We start from the raw sequence: 22261 nt of genomic DNA, 5'->3' as shown, positions 1-22261 counted from the left end.
TCTCAATTAGCATGTACAGTGCTCGGAAGGAGCAGGACATGTCGCCTCACATCACGTATGTATATAAACAATGCAAGGAGTGCCAGTTGCAGGATGGGAGGGCATAGCTGTCTTGTTTAGTCTTGTTTGAGTCAGATGAGATTCAAGATCCACCCCAAAGCCAAAAAATGCTGAGAGAGAGTCTGCTATAGTAAAACTACTTGCTTATACTTTGCTGACTGTCATATCGGGAGGAAAATGGTCCTGTGGATTTTCAAGTAAAGCTAGTTGTGTCGCTTACTAAAGGCTTAATTTGAAATGTCTTTTTGTGCAGAATTATATTTAAGATCCTTGAATCTTCTGGGGTGTAAGGGTATTTAGTACTTTTGTCCTCTTTGGTTCATCAACTTGCTGTGCTACTAAAATGTACCAGGTGCCATCTGAATAACAGGGGTTTCAATGACATGTCAAAAGCACCGATTAGCACAGTGGATTATCAGCAGCAAAATGAGTTAAAATTACTTCCTTTTAGGCTGCCCGAGAGTCGAATTTCACCTTCAGTTGCAGTGGAAAGAACCACAGTTTCGTCTATGGTGCCATCAGCTAAGTCTTGATGCATGTCCACCCTTTTTGCCCCTCTCCTCATGGGTGCCCCTTGGAAGGAAAAAGAAAGGAGAAGGGAAACTTTTCACTGATAATCTCAACCTGCCCCACCCCACATCCCCAAATAAATTGCATACAGTTGGATCAAATTTGCTTTCCCAAAGTGACTATCTCTATGGAGACAGGTTTCAGAGTGGTACCATGTTAGTCTGTATCAGCAAAAAGAACAAGAGTACTTGTGGCACCTTAGAGACTAACAAATTTATTTGGGCATAAGCTTTCATGGGCTAAAGCCCACTTCATTGGATGCAGACCTAAAAGTCACAATTCTTCAACAAAAAAACTTCAAAACCAGACTCCAACAAGAAACTGCAGAACTGGAATTAATTTGCAAACTGGACACCATTAAATTAGGCTTGAATAAGGACTGGGAGTGGATGGGTCATTACACAAAGTAAAAACTATTTCCCCATGCTAATTTTCCCCCTACTGTTACTCACACCTTCTTGTCAGCTGTTTGAAATGGGCCATCCTGATTATCACTACAAATGTTTTTTTATTCCTGCTGATAATAGCCCACCTTAATTGATTAGTCTCGTTAGAGTTGGTATGGCAACACCCATTTTTTCATCTTCTCTGTGTATATATATATCTTCCTACTGTATTTTCCACTGCATGCATCTGATGAAGTGGGCTTTAGCCCACGAAAGCTTATGCTCAAATAAATTTGTTAATCTCTAAGGTGCTACAAGTACTCCTCATTTATCTCTATGGAGTATTTTTTTGCTCCCCCTGGAAATGTACCTCCCCCTGCCACACTCCAGTGAACAGTAGGGAAATAGACCCTTGGCCAGCTCACCCCACAGAGAGCCTGCTCAATAGAAAGAGTTGTATTAATTGAAGAGGGCTTGAAAGGATTTACTCCACAGCTGAGCAAGAGAGTCCAGATGCTCTTTGAACCCAGGTACACAACAACCTACACCTCCTCTGTACCCACAGCTCAAGGGAATGCATCAGCCAAGTGACAGGGAGTGCAGTGCTGTAGCAGATGTCATCATCCCGAGCCAGAATCTATTTTGGGTATTTATATGGCCCCTATTACCATAATAACTGAGCTCCGCACAAGCTGAGATGTTTTTATCCTCATACCGTCCCTCTCAGATAAAGAAGGGCTGTTCTCCTCATTGTATAGATGGACCTAAAGCACAGAGAGACTGAGATGCTTGCTCAAGGTCACACAGCCCAGAGCAGGGAACTGAACCCCGGCCTCTCATGTACCAGGTTAGTGCCCTAACCACAAGGCTATTCTTCCTCTTTCCTATGTATATTGTGGCATCCTAACATTTTCCAAAGGTTCCCCCGCTCCTTCTCCCAGTGTTTTCCCATAATGGCCTAATCATTGGACTAGCCTTCCTCTCAGTAAGCTACCTAATCTTTTTTGACTGTGAGATCTTTGACGCAGTGAGTTTTTCTCCCATTCCTAGACAGAAAACGATGGTTGAGAGTACATATCTGTAACTGAAGGGTAAAAAAACCAGACAAACAAACTAACCATTCCAGGGATGTTGTAGTTATCTCAAAAATCAAGAATTATAAACCCAGAGTTAAAGTTACACTTAAATCTAAATATGTTAAAGTAAGAAATGCACAGTTAAGGCCTCCAAACAGCCTTAACTCTGCCATGCAGTGATCCCGTGCACTAACCATACAATTATGATTAAGGCATTTTAGTTTGTGGTCCGAGATTAGATTAAACTGATTTTAATAGTCTTGTGCATAGGCTGTATAAGGAGAAATTAGATGCACAAGATTTCAATTAAATTTAACTATATGGAAAGTTTGAAGTGTCTGCATTATTCATTTGTTCAGACCATTCAGAAAAAAAATAAAAAAACAATAAACAACAACAACAACAACAAAAACACAGCCCACAACCCAAACCCTGAAACAGGCACTACATTTCTTAAAGTGCCCAGTTTTTAATTAATTACAATTCAGACTAATTAATAGAATTGCTTGTAAAATCTCAGAAAATCCATTCTGTACTCAGAAATAAATGCTATAGATTTGTGGAGGAGATGCTGTATTTTTCACATAAAACAAAGGTTGAATCTCTTCTTTAAGTGCAAACCAGAAACTAACCTTAACTATGGACCAGATCTTCCATAATGTTCAGTACAGCTACAGCACCAAGCCCAATGCTGATACTCAATAAGAATAATTCCTTGCAGCAGCTTAGAAATGAAATTGGGGCAAGGAAGCAGCTTCTTAAAATATAAGGCGGGTTATTGGAAACTATTCAGCTATTTTACAGACTCCGTGCAGAGCTGTGGCCTTGAAAGTGACAACCCAAAGGCATTATGAGCGTGATGCCAGAGCAAGCACTCCTCCCATGCTGCCCAAACAAAAAAAGCTTATGAGGTGCGTACATAAAATTTGATATTACAGTAACTGTGTCACAATCAGAGATCAAATTGAGAGGAGAAGCAAAACAGGCAAAGGATTTCACAAGCGCTATGTTCCTCACACTTAGAAGTTTTGTACTAGAAGATTAATTCTTTCCTGGATCATATAAATTTACCACAGCTTGGAGATGCTGAGAGGTCCGCACTGCAGACTTCCACCTACCCCCATTTCAGAGGGGACCGTAAACCCCAAGAAAGTATTTGCCCCAATTTTCAAAGAAAATGTTAGAAAAAGTTTGCTTCAATTTTGCCTTAGCTCTTTCTTTGGTTTTTGCTGTATTTAGTGCCATTGAAAGGGGCCAGCTTTACACCCCTAGAGACCATCCCTAGAAGATACATACATAGACCTCCATTACCTTACAATATTTAATGTCACCACACCCCTGTGAGGTAGAGCAGTGCTATTATCCCCACCTGAACTGTGGCCCAGAGAGACTAAGTGAGCTACACAGGAAGTCTGTGGTGGAGCCACAAATTGAACGCGGGTCTGCCAAACTAGCACCCTAACTGCTGGACTCCACTGAACAGGTACATAACACAGGCAGTGACAGTGCAAGTTTTCCATGAATATAGCCCCTTAACATGTTCCAGCCCCAAGCTGGAGGGACCTTCACCAAAGGTGGAAGAATGACTGTTTAGTCTCTTGCGCTAGTTAGTGCTTGGCCCCTTTGCTGAAACAGTCATTAATGGAGCCAATTGTGATGTGTACATGAGGAAGAAGCTGTATGGAGTGCACTAACACATTTCACACAGGCCACCACCAGCCTGCAGAAGGTGATGACTTTCAGTCATCACCGACCTGAACTGAATTAGAACCAGAGCTCTAGAAGTGAAAGGTATTATACCTAGTTACCTCAGCTAGCCACACCTAGTTAACTTGTTATTTCCTTTGGTCTATATCTCTCATTGCCCAAAACCATAGCTCAGGTTATTACTATGTAGACCTATAAATCTAGTAAGGCTGAGCAATGGGTTATATGACCTCATATAATCCCTAATGAAGACAGAATTAGATCTGTGAAGATACTTTAATAAATAATTGAGTTTGTGGGCCAACTTTCAGCTGCTGAATACAGGCATAATGGGAAATTTATAAGTAGGCTGTTCTTGCTCCTTGGAATGTCCTGGAAAGCCATTCCCAGACCCCATATGGACTTGAACAAATGTAGTAGAGACCATCTCAAAAATAATTAATTCCATGTTTTAACGTAAGACCCTGGGTGAAATCCTGGCCCTACTGAAGCCCATGGGAGTTTTGCCATTGACTTAATGGGATCAGAACATAAGAATGGCAATACTGGGTCAGACCAATGGTCCATCTAGCCCGGGGTGGGCATACTATGGCCTGTAGGCCACATCTGGCCCTTCAGATGTTTTAATCCAGCCCTCAAGCTCCTGCCCGGGAGTGGGGTCTGGGGCTTGCACCACTCCAGTGCTCTGGCCAGGGAGTGGGGTTGGGAGCTTGCCCTGCTCCGCCTGTGCCATGGCTCTGCATAGCTCCCGGAAGCAGTGGCATGTCCCCGCTCTGGCTCCTATGTGCAGGGGCAGCCAAGGAGCTCTACATGCTGCTCCTGCTCCAAGTACCACCCCGCAGCTCCTATTGGCCGGGAACCATGGTCAACGGGAGCTGCAGGAGCAATGCCTGCAGACGGGGCAGGGTGCTGAGCTGCCTGGCTGCGCCTCCACGTAGGAGCTGGAGGAGGGACATGCCGCTGCTTCCAGGAGCTCCTTGAGGTAAGCGCTGCCTGGCGCCTGCACCCCTGAGCCTCCCGCCGCGCTCCAATCCCCTGCCCCAGCCTTGATGCCCCTCCTGCCCTCCAAACCCCTCGATCCCAGCCCAAAGCACCCTCCTGCACCTCCAACCCCTCATCCCCAGCCCCACCCCAGAGCCCACACCACCAGCCGGAGCCCTCACCCCCACCCACCGCACCTCAACCCCCAATTTTGTGAGCATTCATGGCCCGCCATACAATTTCCATAACCAGATGTGGCCCTTGGGCCAAAAAGTTTGCCCACCCCTGATCTAGCCCAATATCCTGTTTCCTAACAGTGGCCAATGCCGGATGCTTCAGAGGAAATGAATAGAACAGGGAAATTTTCGAGTGATCCATTCCATCGTCCACCCCCAGCTTCTGGCAGTTGTAGGTTTAGGGACAACCAGAACATGAGGTGGCATCAGTGACCATCTTGGCTAATAGCCATTTATGGCCCTATTCTCCATGAACTTATCTAATTTTTCTTTTGAATCCACTTATACTTATGGCCTTCACAACATCTCCTGGCAATGAGTTCCACAATTTGACTGTGCATTTTGTGAAGAAGTACTTTTTGGTCTTTTTATTTTTTTAATGAAAACTTTCATCCAGTTCTTTAGTTTCCTCTTTGCTGAAGGTGGCTTTGTTTGGCCTGTGGCCTTTGAAAGTGATTGCTCTGTTCCAAACAAGACAGCCAGCTGCCAGTGTCGTGTCCCTGTCCGACACCTGATTATGTTCACAGACAGCTGTGTCTGGCTCTAAAGCAAGTTCAGATGCATCTGTTTCCACCTGCCCCAAGCCACCATCCAACCCAGTGCAAAGTGGCCCCTCTACTGACAGTCTGAGCAGAGGGCAAGGAGTGACATGGTAGAGGTGGTTCTCCTGCTCAGGATGGAAGCCCCGTTCCAGAGCCTCTGCCTACCCTGCTGCTCCCTGGTTCTGCCTGTTCTGGGGCCATGCAATGCTTCATTCACCAGCACAGCACAGCCCATGATCCAGCTCAGACTAAGGGATTGGTGACTGTTCTTTGTCAATGCTTTATGCGGGGGGTGGCTGTCAATAGCCAGGATCTTGCAGGCAGTGGCTAATGACCACTTAGCATAGAAGTAAGCTTAGGTGTTTGTTTCCTGCTCATGTTAAGCTTTTTAGTCCCTGGGGTTATGCTACTGCAGGAGTTGCAGCTTCTTTAGAGGCCAGGGGGAAATTAAAGTTATGCTGGATATATGAACAGGGTTAAAAGATTTAGAACATAAGACAGACCATTTTGGGTTAGACCAATGGTCCATCTAGCCCGGTGTTCTGTCTTCTGCCAGTGGCCAGTGCCAGATGCTTCAGAAGGAAAGAACAGAACAGGCAATTATCAAGTGATCCATCCCCTGTTGTCCACTCCCAGCTTCTGCCAGTCAGATGTTTAGGGACACCCAGAGCATGGGGTTGCTTCCCTGACCATCTTGGCTAATAGCCATTGATGAACCTATCCTCTACGAACTGATCTAATTCTTTTTTGAACCCATTTATACTTTTGGCTTTCACAACATCCCTGGGCAAAGAGTTCCGCAGGTTGACTACGTATTGTGTGATGCGGTACTTCCTTATGTTTGTTGTAAACCTACTGCCTCTTAATTTTACTGGGTGATCCCTGATCCTCTTGTGTTCTGTGAAAGAGTAGATAACACTTCCCCATTCGCTTTCTCCACACCATACACAATTTTATAGACCTCTATTATAACCCCCCTTAGTTGTCTCTTTTCTAAGCTGAAAAGTCCCAGTCTTTTTAATCTCGCCTCATATGGAGCTATTCCATACCCCTAATCATTTTGTTGCCCTTCTCTGTGCCTAGGGTGACCAGATGTCCCAATTTTATAGGGACAGTCCTGATTTTGGGGTCTTTTTCTTATATAGGCTCCTATTACCCTCCACCCCCTGGTCCTGATTTTTCACATTTGCTGTCTGGTCACCCTATCTGTACCTTTTCCAATTCTAATTTAAATTTTTTTTTTTGAGATGGGGTAAGCAGAACTGCATGAAGTATTCAAGGTGTGGGTGTACCATGGGTTTATATGGTGTCATTATGATAGTTTATGTCTTATTATCTATCCCTTTCCTAATGATTCCCAACATTCTGGTCGCTTTTTTTACTTCCACTGCACATTGAGCAAATGTTTTCAGAGAACTTTCCACAATGACTCCAAGATCTCTTTCTTGAGTGGTAACAGCTAATTTAGACCCTCATTTCAAAAGAGGCCTGTGCTCTGTATACATAGGGTGCATGGATTTGCAAATTTATGCTTACCGAGAACTACTTTAAAATGATGTATTGTAAACAGAAATAGCAGCAACTCTTTTCAGTTGGGGAGGAAGGTGCACACCCTCTGCCCATCCAGGACTCACATATGTCCCCTTCTGCCCTTATGATGGGGAATACGAGGTGGCAGCACGGGGATGCATTTTGACAGCCCTATACTGCCTCTGCTCTAGACAATTCCCTGGGGGGCCACTCTTCCTGCTTTATGGCTACTGAAGGAGTGTAAAGGGGTGATAGGAGAGACCATAACCTGTCCAAGTTACTCTCTGATATTTGCTTGATGTGGTCCCCAGATTGCTCTGACACATGGCTACCCCTTTAGCAATTGTTGAATCTTGTTACACTCATTAAATCGGACATCCTAAACAGTTATGTTTTTGCAGCCCAATGCCTTATTCTCTATGGATTGGATTTATAGGCCTTGATTTTGTTTAGGTGTATTAACAACACAGCTCAAAAAAACAGTGTAAACACAGAACCTGCTCCTACTCCCTATCTTGTTGGAACCAGTGAGTGTCATTCTAGATGTCTCCCAGAGCAAGTGGCTCCTTCATTTTTAAGGATGTACAAGTGTCAGAGGTTTTTAAACTTTGGAATGTTGCATTGCGAAATTCACTAGGGGAGGAGAGCTGGTTGCTGGGGTTCTGTAAACAGGGGAAATCCCTTATTTATTAGCTCTATACACCAGGGAATCCAATTTCTCTCCATTTAAATGTCTTAAGGGGAAAGGTCTTCCCTCCTCCCACCCAGCACAATTGAGTTGACAATGTGAAAGTGAGACACAGGCTTGTGAATAGCAACTTTGCTCTCTCGCTCGCTGGCTCTCACACACTCCCCCGCTCTCATTCTTGTCTCTCCTGCTTTCTTCTTGGGCATCCCCCACCCTTGCATTGTCTGACATTCTCATACTGTCACACTGGAAAGGGAAGGAAGAAATCAGAACACATCCCCACATATATACCTTGGCTGTGAATCATGGGCACAGAATTAGATCATTCTATACAAAGCCAAACTGCTCTGTGAATTCAATTTCAAGGTTTATTTTGAAGCTATGAACTGATTCAGTCAGGGCTTGATCCAAAGCTCTGAAGCATGGAGGGGATAATTCACTAGGAGAGGGGAGCTGGAGTTTGGGGATTTACAAGATCTGCGCTCATTTCCCAGTGTGGCCACACTTCTTGTGTGATCTTGGGCAGCTCACACCATCTCTCTATGCCCCATTTCCTCATCTGTAAAATGGGGATAATAATCCTTCCTTTCTCCTACCCACCCTGTCTGTCTTGCCTATTTAGCCTGTGAGCTCTTCAGGGCAGAGGTGTTTTTCTTACTACGAATGTGCATGGTGCTTAGCACAATGGGACTGGGACTGTCAATAGAGGGTCTCTAGACATTACTGTAATGCAAATATTAATAATAATAGTTGGCTGTGGGAGAATCATCATCCAGTGCACAGAGCTGGCTGCCAATGTAGAGGGCAAGGTGATAGGAAAGAGGAAGTGGAAGATTTCCTTGTCCCCTGGTGATGCCAGCTACAGTGTCAGCCCCCTATAGCCATTGGCAGCGATGCGTGTTAGAGGTGATCTCAGCACCTGGGTGGGACCTCAGCACGACAGGGACATAGCTCAAGCTACCTTTTTATCCCCCGGCCGCCTAGAGAGTTGCACTGTGTTTTTTGTCAACTGATGAGAATTTGGACCATGGTGTCTAAGTATTCAACAAAGGTACAGGAAAGAAAGGTACAGGACAGGCTGGGCTGTAAACTGCTTTGCAGATGATGTGATACAAAACTCTGCTCCATATTACAGCTGATGATTCCACACACTCATTCTTAGATCCATCTAAAGCCTCACCTTTTAACATTGCCTTTTTCCTCTGTTCTGCAGCACGGCTGTGTGAATAGCACGTGTTGACCCCTCCCCCCCAATATTACCTCTTCAGCACTATTCCAACACTCATGAGCACCTCATCTCACACACCCGGGGAAGGTTGCTAAAAGACATCAATGTACTTACCTGCCACACCTCTGCCAAAACCCAGGCACTGGAAAATGAATAGTCAAGGACATCATAGGCCAGATCCTCAGCTGTGGCCTAGGAACCCACATCCCCGACTATGGAGGCCACCTTAAAACTGCCCTGATCCAGGATTGACTGCATGCTGGGCAAATCTCCAGTGTAAATTAAGAGTAGCTGGAGGGCTGCTTAAACTTGCACAAGTTGCCAACATTTCCAAGGGGCTCCTATGCCAGCCAGTGCTCACTGAGGCTCCTGGTAATCTCAGCCACACCCCATTTTCACCAGCTACACTTCCTTCTAGAACAGCTGCTGGGAGTGGAGGGGTGGCATAGGAACCATTATGCTGGCCCTGGACCACTGGGTGTGGGGGGGTGTCTGATCCTCCTGTGCTTGGTTATGGTCCAACCCTATTCTTATTGAAGTCAATATCAAAAGAATTCCTACTATCATTAATGCGGGATTTAGAATTGGGCCCAAAACATCCATTTGAAATGACTAGAACATGATTAGACCCAAAATTATTTTAAAAATATTAACTTTCCTGAAATTCAGCCTGTTTGCTTCAAATGTAGCCAGTGCAGGAATTTTCAAGAAGATTCCCTTTATGTTCACAGCACACAGACAGAGAAGTTAGATAAAAATCCTAAAATATGCTTGGTGGAAGGTTGCAATGTAACACTACTTTATTTGTTACAATCCAGAACCCTGACACATAAGAATAAAAAACAGAGAGCGAGAAAACAGACTGCTCCCTAAGGTAGCAAAGCACAACTCACCCCACCTTGCTTTAAACTGGCTCTTTCCAGACTGATTGCAGAGGACTTGGCTCATATGTTTCCTTCAGAGCCCCCTAGCTTGCAAGCAGGACCAGGAAATCCCTTAGGATTTAAAGTGAGAGCTTGTTGGTAATCCTTAGCCATATTTTCTAAGCTATGTTACAGGATAGAGTACAATAGAAGAAGTCTAACTAGTGCCCTGTACAATGGTCAAAGCACCTTTTCTCCTAGGTGTCACATTTCTTTAGCAGTCCAGTCCAGCATCTTATTAGCACTGCATTTGCAGGCTGCTATTCCCTCTTTTTAAGTCATTTGCTTCTAGACACTCATTATCCTGCATTCACTGAACAACAGTATATCCTGTCCATTAACTCTGGCAGTTAGACAATCATAAACCACCCCAAGATCACTGCATCATTATTTAGTTCCTCACAGCTTCCTGAGCCTCATCTTGCAAATGGTTCTTTTAATCCTTTGGTGCCACTTGTTAGGGTTCTGCTGTGGCTTTTAGCCATAGCCCTGTGCTGATGCTGGGAAAGGGCTGCACTGGGAGCTATTATACCTCAGGAGCACAGTGCGGATCAGGTCTCGCAGGGACCATGCTCCCTCCCATGCACAGTTGGCTGGATCTGTTGGAGGTGTAGGAGGACAGTGGGGTCATGACCCCGCCTGCTCTCTCCCCTCTTTGACATGGCTTCTGAGCCAGGTGGTGCTATGACGGAGCAATCTCTGTGCTCAGAAGAGTGCAGGGACTGTGACTGGGGCTGGCCCTTACAAAGGGAGAGGCTTCTTGCACCCTTCTCCACCATTGTGCACTCATCCAAGAGCCAGATACACCCAATCCAGGATGTCAGATTTACCCACAACTCGGCACCGTCAACATCAGTGACACTTTGGTCAAGCGCTTTGTGAAAATGGAAACTGACTTGATTCACCTTCACCCCCTTTTCTGGGCTGTCAGGCTTTTGCTGTGTAAACTGCAGCTCTCTGAATAGACTCCAAAGTCCCTACTTGCTCATGCAATGGACTTCTGACTGCCTCACACTGCTCTTCCTTTATGTGATCATCATCCTTGAACCAGTATCCTGAAACAATTGTCTCCTCTTCTCCAGCCCGTTGGTAGAGTAGAACATATCTGTAGGATTCAGACACTGTGGTGATGGGAACCAGTAAAAGAATTTAGATAGAGAAAGGGTAGAAGAAAGAAAGGGACTTATCTAGTTTCTGAAAAAGGTAGCAATTTGGGGAATAATGCTGGAGCCCCTATGAAAGTAAGGAAAGCATCTTCCTTCTCTCCATTTCTTCTCCCTTTCTATTGAGGAGTAACTGGATGGCTCAGAGGACTGCAAATAAGAAGTGAAGACTTTATCTCTATTAGCAGTTTAAATCTGAGCCATGCTGGTAGTGTCTGAAAGGTGTTACCATCTATAGCTATCCAGAAACTTATGTGAAATGATTTGATGAACTTTGGCTATTTCTTTGTGTGCAGGTGACCACATCATAAAAGCCACCATCACAGCTCTGTTTAGCACCATTACTGGCTGCGTTAACAAAGAAGTGAAGGCTGAAAGGAGAATGGAGGGTGAACTAATCTTTTACATAGAAGCAATGCCTCCAGAGAAGAGCTGATGCCTAAGAGTGAGACAACATGGTGCAAAGATTGCACTACCTGAGCTTCGCATAGATAAAAATATTTGCCACCGATATAGTTATCTAAGCACATTCCAAGGGAAAATAAGAACAATTATCCCCATTTTACAGATGTAGAAACTGACTTACCCAAAGTCACACAGCAAATTAATGATGAAGGAACTGGAATGAGAACCCAAGTCCCCTGGCTGCCATCCAAATGTCTTATCCAACAGACACCTGAGTCTCCAGGGCTGCCAGGATGGAAAATTCACTGAAAATTTTAAAAGGAACAAAAATCAATGTGTTATTGAATCCATTTTGAAAAAGCCCCAAACCCAGCAGTGCTCCAGTGCACAAAGGATTATATTAACTAAATATTTTAAATGCAGTGCATCATTTGCTCATCAGTGTTTATAACTAATGACACTGTCTGACCCCTAAGAACATGGCACAGACTTCACTAAGTGCATCTCATGGATCTTCTATATCAGATTTGTCATGTGTCTGAGCCTTGGGCTGCAGTCAGAGAGACAAGAGAAGAATGAAAGTTCAGTCTGATTGTTCAAATTTCTCCTGTCCTCAATATTTGCTAGAGAGCAGACTTTAAAATCTTCTGCTCTGCTGAGAAAAGATGGACTAGTCAAGGCTTCTTAATCTTCAAAGTACTGAATTCCAGAGTACAATCCATTGATGTCACTGTGCAAGAATTCTGTACACCCAGTCTGCAGGAGAGTTTGTGACACTTTCATATACTTTTGATCATCTGGTTTATTTTAGGCTGGAAATTGGATAAGTTAGAAAGACTGACCGATATGTCTCCATAATCTCAGCCCATAGGTCTGTGAGCAGCTGTTTCTCTTTGCAGTTTAGAATCTGAAGTTTGTGACTCTTATCTGTTGATGGATGTAATGCTCTAGATTCCCCCCTCCTTCATATCTGTATATGATCCCTTCCCCTCACTTTGCACATACACAGAGACACACACACGACAATCATATTTCTGCAACCACTTGCTAATGTACATTTAGGCCCCAATCCTGCAAGCTGCTCCATGCACACAGCAGCTTGAAGGATCAGGGCCTTATTTTGAGCCTTTGGCCAGATCATCTACACTCTGCCCACAAATCCATCTCCACCAGGACTACTAACATTCCAAGCCTCTAAGCAGTCTCAAGTAGCCACTCTCTGATCAAAAAAATAAATAAATAATTCAAGCTTTCAGAGAACTGATTCCTCTTTTCCCAGGGAAAGCACAATTTCCCCCTGCCCATTGCTCTGAAGTCCAGGAAGGTCTAGGCCCCATCACATTTTTAAGGTCTGACACCTTGTGATGGTGTCCACTCACTTAAAAATGACCATCCTGGCTCTGGCTAGGTATTGTGCCTCCTCAGGTGGTGTTTCTGCCATTGTCCTCTCATCCTGTGGACCCCTCATGCTCCAAGAACCACAGTCTCCTCTTCAAGACTTGGCCCTCCAGCTGGGTCACCATGCTTATTCCCCTTCCCAGGCTGATGCAACAAAGTCTTTCCTGGACAAACCGTCCCAGGCCAAGGCCTGCACTGTCTTACCTTGCTGCTTTTCCCTGAGCCTTTTCCTACCTTTCTCATATCCCCCTCTCTGGGTTCGTCAGCCTCAACTCCCTCCTCTCAGAAAGTAACTGTGATCTATTCTCTAGGCCGGGGCGGGCAAACGTTTTTGCCTGAGGGCCACATTGGGTTTCCAAAATTGTATGGAGGGCTGGTTAGGGGAGGCTGTGCCTGGAGCACCGGTGGCTGGTGGCACTACAGCCGCGCCGCCCAGAGCACCAGGACAGACAGCCGTGCCACCCGGCTGGAGCCAGCCACGCCACCACGGAGCTCAGAGCATCGAGTCAGGCTGCGGCTCTGCAGCTGCAGCTGCCCGGCAAGAGCTCGCAGCCCTGCCGCCCAGAGCATTGCCCCGGCGGCAGAGCGAGCTGAGGCTGCGGGGGAGGGGGAACAGCAGGGGAGGGGCTGGGGGCTAGCCTCCCGGGCCAGGAACTCAGGGGCTGGGCAGGAGGGTCCCACGGGCTGGATGTAGCCCATGGGCTGTAGTTTGCCCACCTCTGCTCTAGCCCCTAATGCACCTCTCTTCTCCCAGGGAGTGGCTGCTTTCCTGCAGCCCCCTTCTGCTGTCTGCTCCCTGGCTTTATGGAAGTCCCACCTGTTCCTGCCCAGCTGAGCCTGCTCCCAATCAATTCCCTGCTCCCTGGATGCTACTCCAGGTACTGCCTGTGCAGTTAATTGGCCTGTCTGGCCATCTTAACCCCTTCCAGTCTTGTACGGGGTGGACACCCCATCACACCCCTCGTGAACCATCAAATCTAGAAACACAAGACTGGATCCATTGCTGAGCAGGGAAGTCTCCCTTCCCAGTGACAGAAAACATTTTTAGCAATTAGCAACAACTGGCCATGGTAGTTTCAGAAAAGGCAGACCTTAAAAATCATGACTATTTTATGTATAGCAAAGCTATTTTAGATAATTCATAGAGGTTTAAAAATGTATTCTCATTTTCATGGAAATGTAGGGTGGGAAGGGACCTCAAGAGGTCATCAAGTCCACCCCCCTGTGCTGACGCAGGACCAAGTAAACCTAGGCCATCCATGGTAGGCATTTGTCCAACCTGTTCTTGAAAACCTCCAATGATGGGGATTCCACAACCTCCCTTGTCTATCACCCCAATGTGTGTACATGGCCATGAAAGCACCTGTTTTTAAAGGCAGAACAACTCAGAAAATAGCACCCCTATAAAATTGCAGTGCTCTGAAGGATTTCCTAAAGTAACTTTTCCCTAACTTGGAGTGTAAGCCAAGGGGTCCCCAATTTATTTAGAGTCTGGACCACTCCATTGTAGAGAGACTGTTTAGCAGATACTTCCCTCCATTCACCATTACATAACACCCTGGTGACAACAAAATGTAATTTCTTTTGAATCTTTTCGTAAAACATACTTCCCTTTTTTCAGCTAGCTGTAGTGCTGAAGTGACATTGCTGCATCTCTTGTAATGGGCTATGGCAGGAGGAAAATAATGGGGACCACGGAATAAATGCATCAGGAAGGGGTCTGTGTCCTCAAGCAGACCCATAACCAGCCAAACAAGTTCCCTTTACTCCAATCCCTGCTCTGTATCTGTAGCTTCCTGGTCTGATGTCAAAGTTCCAGGTTCAAGTTGAGGTCACTAGCTCAGCAATTTTAGCATGCCAGGCTGATGTGAAAGCTGAAGGTTACTGGCCCTGTACCTCTATTTTGCTAGTCTAATGGCAAAAGACGGACCTCTGTGACTTCACTGACTCAATATCTCTAGCTTGCTAAGTGACATCAAGGCAGAGGCCCTGCTGGGGTCACTGGCTCAGCATCTCCAGCTGGCTGGGGTTATTTCAAGGCAGAAGCCTCTTTGAGATCTAGCTCTCTAGCTCAGTCCGGCTAGCCTGCTGGTCTGAAGGGTAGGCATAGGTGTCTCTGAAGATGTATTTCTTTTAAAATACATTATTGCTTTAAAAAAAAATGTGGAGCTGATTGATTCTGACTACATTTGTGGTTCAATATGAAAAATGCTCAAGAGACCAAATAGACAATAACCAAGCTCAGCTAATGTATCAACAAAACAGTATGATACAGGAAAGAAAGAATTAATACATCACCTATCCATCTGGGAAGCTGGTTCTAGCAACATGTTCAGTTCACCTTATGCAGTTGCTGCCCAAAATACAGTCCCCAAATAATCACAGCTATTTATAGGATGGTTGCTTACAAGTTAGGAAGCACTTTATACATCACCTAAGATCCAGCCCCCCAGTTGGGACCAGTTTCTTAATTTGTTGTCCTGTATCTTCCTTATCTGTGTTTTGGATACTAGCATTCCAGGTATTGGTCCATGGAATTATCTCCCCATGTGTATCTTGTACCTGGCCAGCACATTAATGTATTTCCCCTTTGACAGTTTTCCTATCCACTTAGGCCAAATGCTGAGTTGTCCTGTTCCAAGACATTGTGGGATATTCCAGTGAACAGCAGTGTGGGAAAAACAATACAATGCAGCTGGCATAGCTGCCCAACAGTCATACATACAACAGTCTCACCTTGTGCTTGATCCATATTACTGTGCTGTAAATGATACATGTAACATATACATTGGCTAATGCTGCAAAAGAAAATGAATCATAAAAGTTCACAGGACCCTACAAAATCTTAAAGATTAACCAAGAGCATTTCTGTGGACACCAGCCTCTCTTTTTGCAGAATGGTATTCATATTAATAAGCAAACCAAATATTCAACTTCTGACCAAACACAAGAAATTAAAGGACTATTTTCAAGTGACACGGGCAGGTTAAACACCATGGGAGGGATTCGCCCTTCCACGCTTGACCCTACTCAGGACGGAGTCAGTAACAGCCCTTTCCCAACTGGAAGAGAATGCCCCAGGTGCAAGCATCTTGTGCAGTGTCACTTGCAAGCCCCAGCATAGCATTCATGGAGTGGGGCGAGGGCAGGGCTGTGGACAGGGCCATAGAACACAATACTATAGGAGATTTTGATCTGCTCCCAGGCAGGGCTACAATACATTTTCGCGGCTGCCTGAGTTAGGCCAGTGTCTGTTTTGGCCCCCAGACCGCACCAGAATCCACATGGCATAAAAGTGGGCTTTAAGCTACCTTAGCTCTCCCTCTCCCTGGACTGCCCATCTAGGAGGCATAGAACACAAGTTTCACCTTGAATCACTAAAATTTCATTACTTATACTATTAATGACACCTTGGTTTACTATTAACAATGAGAGAACTTTAAAAATTGAACATGCCTTTCACTAGTTGGGGTTGAGAGTTTGTTTTTTGCCTCTCTCTTAGCCCATGTAAAGAAAATAGACCAGTCAGCTTTACCTTTAGGGTCTCAAAGCCTAGCACAATGCTGCAATGAGACTGGCAGGAGAATGTTCATTTGCTTTAAAAAATGGTGTACACTTGAATTGCAAAAAAAAAAAAAAAAAAAAAAAAAAAAAGGGAGACATTTCTATAGGTTTGCCTAGTTGTCAAAACTTATTTTTATAAAACCTAAATGCAAGGCCAAATCTGACCTCTGCCAATGTTCCTTTAAAAGAACATGTGACTAAACATCATATGCATGTCTGGCACATACACTTACTCTGTTCCATTTTATTTCAGATCATTAACTATGGTGGACAAGGGGGGAATCCAGTGGATATAGTGTATTGAGATTTTCAAAAAGCCTTCTACAAGGTCCCTCACCAACGGCTCTTCAGCAAAGTAAGCAGTCATGGGATAAGAGGGAAGGTTCTCTCTTGGATTGGTAACTGGTTAAAAGATAGGAAACAACGGGTAGGAATAAATGGTCAGTTTTCAGAATGGAGAGAGATAAATAGTGGTGTCCCCCAGGGATCTGTACTGGGACCAGTCCCATTCAACATATTCATAAATGATCTTGAAAAAGGTGTAAACAGTGAGGTGGCAAATTTTGCAGATGATACAAAACTGCTCAAGATAGTTAAGTCCCAGTCAGACTGTGAAGAGCTACAAAAGGATCTCACAAAACTGGGTGATTGGGCAACAAAATGGCAGATGAAATTCAATGTTGATAAATGCAAAGTAACGCACATTGGAAAACATGATCCCAACTATACGTATAAAATGATGGGGTCTAAATTAGCTATTACCACTCAAGAAAGATTTTGGAGTCATTGTGGATAGTTCTCTGAAAACATCCACTCAATGTGCAGCGGCAGTCAAAAAAGCAAACAATGTTGGCAATCTTTAAGAAAGGGATAGATAATAAGACAGAAAATATCATATTGCCTCTATATAAATCCATGGTACACCCACATCTTGAAAACTGTGTGCAGATGTGGTCGCCCCATCTCAAAAAAGATATATTGGAATTGGAAAAGGTTCAGAAAAGAGCAACAAAAATTATTAGGGGTATGGAACAGCTTCCATATGAGGAGAGATTAACAAGACTGGGACTATTCAGCTTGGAAAAAAGATGACTAAGGGGGAATATGATAGAGGTCTATAAAATCATGACTAGGGTGGAGAAAGTAAATAAGGAAGTGTTATTTACTCCTTCTCATAAAACAAGAACTAGAGGTCACCAAATTAAATTAATAGGCAGCAGTTTTAAAACAAACAAAAGGAAGTATTTTTTCACACAATGCACAGTCAACCTGTGGAACTTCTTGCCAGAGGATGTTGTAAAGGCCAAAACTATAACAGGGTTCAAAAAAGAACTAGATAAATTCATGGAGGATAGGTCCATCAATGGCTATTAGCCAGGATGGGCAGGGATAGTGTCCCTAGCCTCTGTTTGCCAGAAGCCGGGAATGAGCAACAGAGGATGGATCACTTGATGATTAACTGTTCTGTTCATTTCCTCTGGGGCACCTAGCATTGGCCACTGTTGGAAGACAGGTTACTGGGATAGATGGACCTTTGGTCTGACCCAGTATGACCATTCTTATGGTGAAATTCACCCCCAGGCAGAGAACCAGCACATTTATACCACTTAAGCCCTCTGTGCGGTTTTAAGACAGTACGGGGACTATTATGAACATCCATGTCTGATCTCCTGCATGATGCAGGCCATAGAACCTCACCCAATGATTCCTGCATCAAGGCTCTCTCTAATGCCTGACTGTGGCACATTATTTTCATCCTAGCTGATGGCTGGAGGGTTTTTTTTCAAACCAGTCATGTGAACTTTGATCTGTCAGGACTTCCAATATTTTTGTGTTTTGAGGAAACAATGTTCCCTTAAGGCTTTTCCCCCTGAAGTGGCTGAGAGATATTGAAAACCTTAACACAATTTATTTCTGCCTGGGAGTATTTTCTAGTGCTTCTTCCATTTTAGTTGTCAATGTATTTTCTTAAAAGAGCCCTCGCTGCTGCATATAAACTGCTTCCTATTTTCTATGCTATGTGCAGAGAATGCTGTTTGTTTAATTTTGACAGATGAGAAGTATGGATAGAAACGGTCCCTGTCAGACTTTCCAAGAGCCTTCAGATTTCAAGGACTATTCAGAAGGGGGCTTGTGAGGTATCAACGACGAAGAGGTTTGAACAAGCTTGTCTATAGAGAAAAGAAATGCCATCAAAACTCAGTCCTCATAGTAGCTCATCCAGGGCTTCAGTGATGCTGCAATTCCTCTGGAATTCTAGACAGCTGAACAACACAAAAAAGAGGCAAGGAAAGAAAACATTCTTTCAACATCTTGGCAGCTTTCCCACTGACACTGGCAATCCAGTCAGAGGGAAAAAGGACAGCCTCTGTGTACAGTGGGTCTAAAGAAACTCCATGTGTATGTGTTTTACTGGGTCCCATCACTTTTGGGATGGATGGACTGTCTCTTGCTATGTATTTGTGCATTGCCTAGTACAATGGGGGAGTTGGATGAGGGGAAGCCTGTCTTCCATAGCCCCTCCCAGGTGTGTATATATGAGGGGGGAAATCCAGTCTCCATAATGCAAGTAATAAATAAGATTTTTCCTGCACAAATGGGCTTGAATTCTCTGTAGCTGGAAGAACTTCCCAATTGGCTTAAGGATTTCATCGAATGCTATCAGAACTTGGATCTGTGGCCTTTCGCAAAACAAAACTTTTCAAGTACAATCCTGGAAATAAAAAGATTCATCCATACTAGCAAACAGGGGATTGTGCAGATTGATAGTGAGAACCGTAAGAGTAATACATAAACTGGGGCCATACAGACCTTTGTTGTTAGCAGAGATGAAAGACAGAGAGACAGAAGGGAGAAAAAAGAGAGAGATGGGTACAGTATTGTGGGACTAGCAGAGACAAAGAGCCTGCAGTATAAACAATAAATGTTTGGTACTTTGAAATCTCTTAAGGAAAAGGACATAAAGAAATCTGTGTTTTTGTTAGAGGAAGGACAAGAAAGAGAAAGCTGCATGCAGAATTACTCTGTGTGAGGAAGGAAGCTGCTTGCAGCAGATAGAATCTCCCTGGGGTTAGGAGGAATTCAAGGGGTAGAGATACCCTTGAGCTGGGGGGCGAGGGAGAGCATTTGTGGGTGTTTGAATCCAGTCTGCTGTAGCCCACTCTGGTGTGAGTGTATAAATGTAATCCAGTCCTGGGAGTGGGAGGGAGAGGAGATCCAGGCTCCCTTTGTGCTGCGTGTAACCCAGACTCCAACAGTCCCTCCTAGGTACGTGTGTGTGTGTATGAAATTCAGTGCCCCTTTGCCCCCTCTTGGTGTGTACGTGTGGGGATTCGGCTCCAACAGCTCCTGCTAGCTGTGTGGTGTTGGGGGAGGGGAAGCCTGTCTTCCGTAGCCCCTCCCAGGTGTGTGTATATGAGGGGGGAAATCCAGTCTCCAGCAGCCCTTCTCTGGGGGAGGTAGTGGGGTGTGAGCATGTGTGGATTGTCTATTACTATGTGTACAGAGCCTAGTACAATGGAGCCCTGATCTCAGTTGAGCCCCTAGGTGCTGCTGTACTACAAATAATAAATAACATACATATTATTGTGGTACTGCTGTGCCAGTGTGCAACAGGAGTCAGGGGGCGGAGGTTGGTGCACTGGGAACTGCTGTGTCCCCCCCCTTTAGACAGTAGAGTTTGGAGTAAAAATTGGCAGGATCCATTGATTCAGATTCCAAGCCATAAGGGGCCCATTCTGATCATCTAGTGACTAGTCTGACCTCCCCTGTAACACAGGCCGCAGACCCTGCCCAGAATAACTCCTTTTAAACTAGAGCATATATTTCCAAAAACAATCTAATCATGATTTTAAAATTGCCAGTGATAGAGAATCCACCACAACCCTTGGTAAATTGTTCCCATGGTTAATTACCCTCCCTGTTAAACATCTATGCTTGATTGCCAGTCTGAATTGGACTAGCTTCGGATTCCAACCATTGGATCTTGCTAGGTAATAGATGTGTGTTTTTCCAGGGCTATGGGCCAGGCTGCATGAAGGTCCATATTTTCCTAGCAAAGTAGGAGGGGGTAGACCCTGTTTTCTATTTAGTTTGTACATACTGGGGTTTGTGGCCAAACATTTTGAAGATCCAGCTGCCAGATATGTAGTTTGTTGGGTTGTTTGTGGCATTCATGCACTGGGCTACATCACAGTTTGGAATACTTTAGTGCAGCAGGATCGGCTACACTTGTTTTGTACTCATACCATGCTCTTTGGGTGGCAAGGGCAAAAATTGTATGCCTCTGGCAGGAGTCATGTGCTGCGTCCTGAGTTTTGTGGTGCTGATGTACCCGGGTGTGCCCGGGGCCAGAGTTTCAGGGTAGTAGGAGTGGCTAGACTTGTTCTCTATTCAGGCATTTTAATTTGGCTGACTCCAGAAATATCCTGGTGCGACAGCTAATTTTGGGTGTGAATGTGATCCAGTCTCCAACTACCCCTCTCTGATGTGTATGTGAATGTGAACCAGGTGCTTGTAGCCCCTGTCTGGTGTGCCTGTGTGAGTGAGTATATCTCCAGGCACCAGCAGCCCCTCTCTAGGGTGTGAGCGTCTGTCTGTCTGTCTCCAGCAGCCCCTCTCTGCTGAGAGTGTGTATGTGTGTCTGTCGGTCTCCAGCAGCCCCTGTGTGTGTGTATGTTTGTCTCCAGCAGCCCCTCTCTTTTGTGTGTGTGTCTCCAGCAGCCCCTCTCTGGCGCTGAAAGCGTTAAGGGAGGAGGGGAGAGATGCTGCTTGCGTCTGTCTCGGCTCCTTGGAGCCCACAGCGCCGGCTGCGCCTCGCCTCCCTCCTCCCTCTGCAGACACATCGAGACACAAAAAGAGGCAGGAGCGAGCTGGCAGAAAAGCAGCACCATGACCGAAACCACCAAGACCCACGTTATCCTGCTGTCCTGCGGCAGCTTCAACCCCATCACCAAGGGGCACATCCAGATGTTCGGTGAGTTCCCCCCCCCATCCCCGCCCCTGTATTTTTCAGTGCGATTGAATTTGCTGGCGCCGGGCCATCAGGGAGGATGCTGGCTGCATCGGAGCCGGCCTGTTCTGCGGGGAGGCCACATGCCCGGGGCGCAGGGAAGCTGGATTGCACCAGCCCTGGACCTGGGGCTAAGGTGGCCAGATAGCAAGGGTGAAAAATGGGGACACATTTTCAGGGGAGATAGTTGCCTATATAAGACAAAGCCCCTAATATCCAGACACCTGGTCACCCTACTCGGGCACCTAGCGAGCAGGGCTGCCCTGCGTGGCTGGCTTGGCAGGGCTAGGACCATGGCAGAGGTCACTGGTGAGAGAGCACCCAGGGCAGGATGGAGGTGCAATGGCTCGTTGTTAGGCATTCGTTCAGGCAAGGGGCCATCAGTGCCAGGGGCAGCCAGGCTCTGCCTGCCTAGGCTGAGGTTGGGAACTGCAAGGGCTTTGGGGATGGGCAGGGGGAGCAATCTGGTGTGTGTGAGGGATCTCCCTGGGGGTGGGAGTGGGCAGGAGGAGATGTGGCATTGGTTGATTCTTTAGGGGCTCGGTGTCAGTCAGATGAAGATTTCATGGCAGCACAGGATTTGGGGTGAGTGGGTGGATGGGAGAGGGGCCCTGCCTGGCTCAGAGCTGGTGGCACTAGGCTGGGAGTGGGTTTCCCTGGCCATGTGGGATCAGCTGGCAGCAGGAAGGGAGGGGGCTTCGCTGCTCCGAGTCTAGGAGCACCGTGCCCAGGATGGGTTCACTGCTTGCTGGCTGGTGTCAGAAGAGCGGTCAGCGGCTATTGTTTGGTGCCA

General features: G+C 45.6%; 1 protein-coding gene across 1 annotated transcript in view; it reads left to right on the top strand.

Moving 5' to 3' along the window:
• The first annotated feature begins 21268 nt into the window (after positions 1-21268).
• The window catches only part of NMNAT2 (nicotinamide nucleotide adenylyltransferase 2), an 86267-nt gene continuing 85274 nt past the window's right edge, over positions 21269-22261 (top strand). Inside the window, exon 1 of the mRNA XM_054037616.1 lies at positions 21269-21432. Within this exon, the coding sequence (XP_053893591.1) occupies positions 21348-21432 (85 nt within the window). The 5' untranslated portion in view covers positions 21269-21347. The remainder of the gene's footprint in view (positions 21433-22261) is intronic.

This window comes from Malaclemys terrapin, chromosome 8, assembly GCF_027887155.1.
Source record: "Malaclemys terrapin pileata isolate rMalTer1 chromosome 8, rMalTer1.hap1, whole genome shotgun sequence".
Lineage (NCBI taxonomy): Eukaryota > Metazoa > Chordata > Testudines > Emydidae > Malaclemys > Malaclemys terrapin.
The sequence above is the reverse complement of the archived record's forward strand: the minus strand, read 5'-3'. Positions and strand labels throughout refer to the sequence as shown.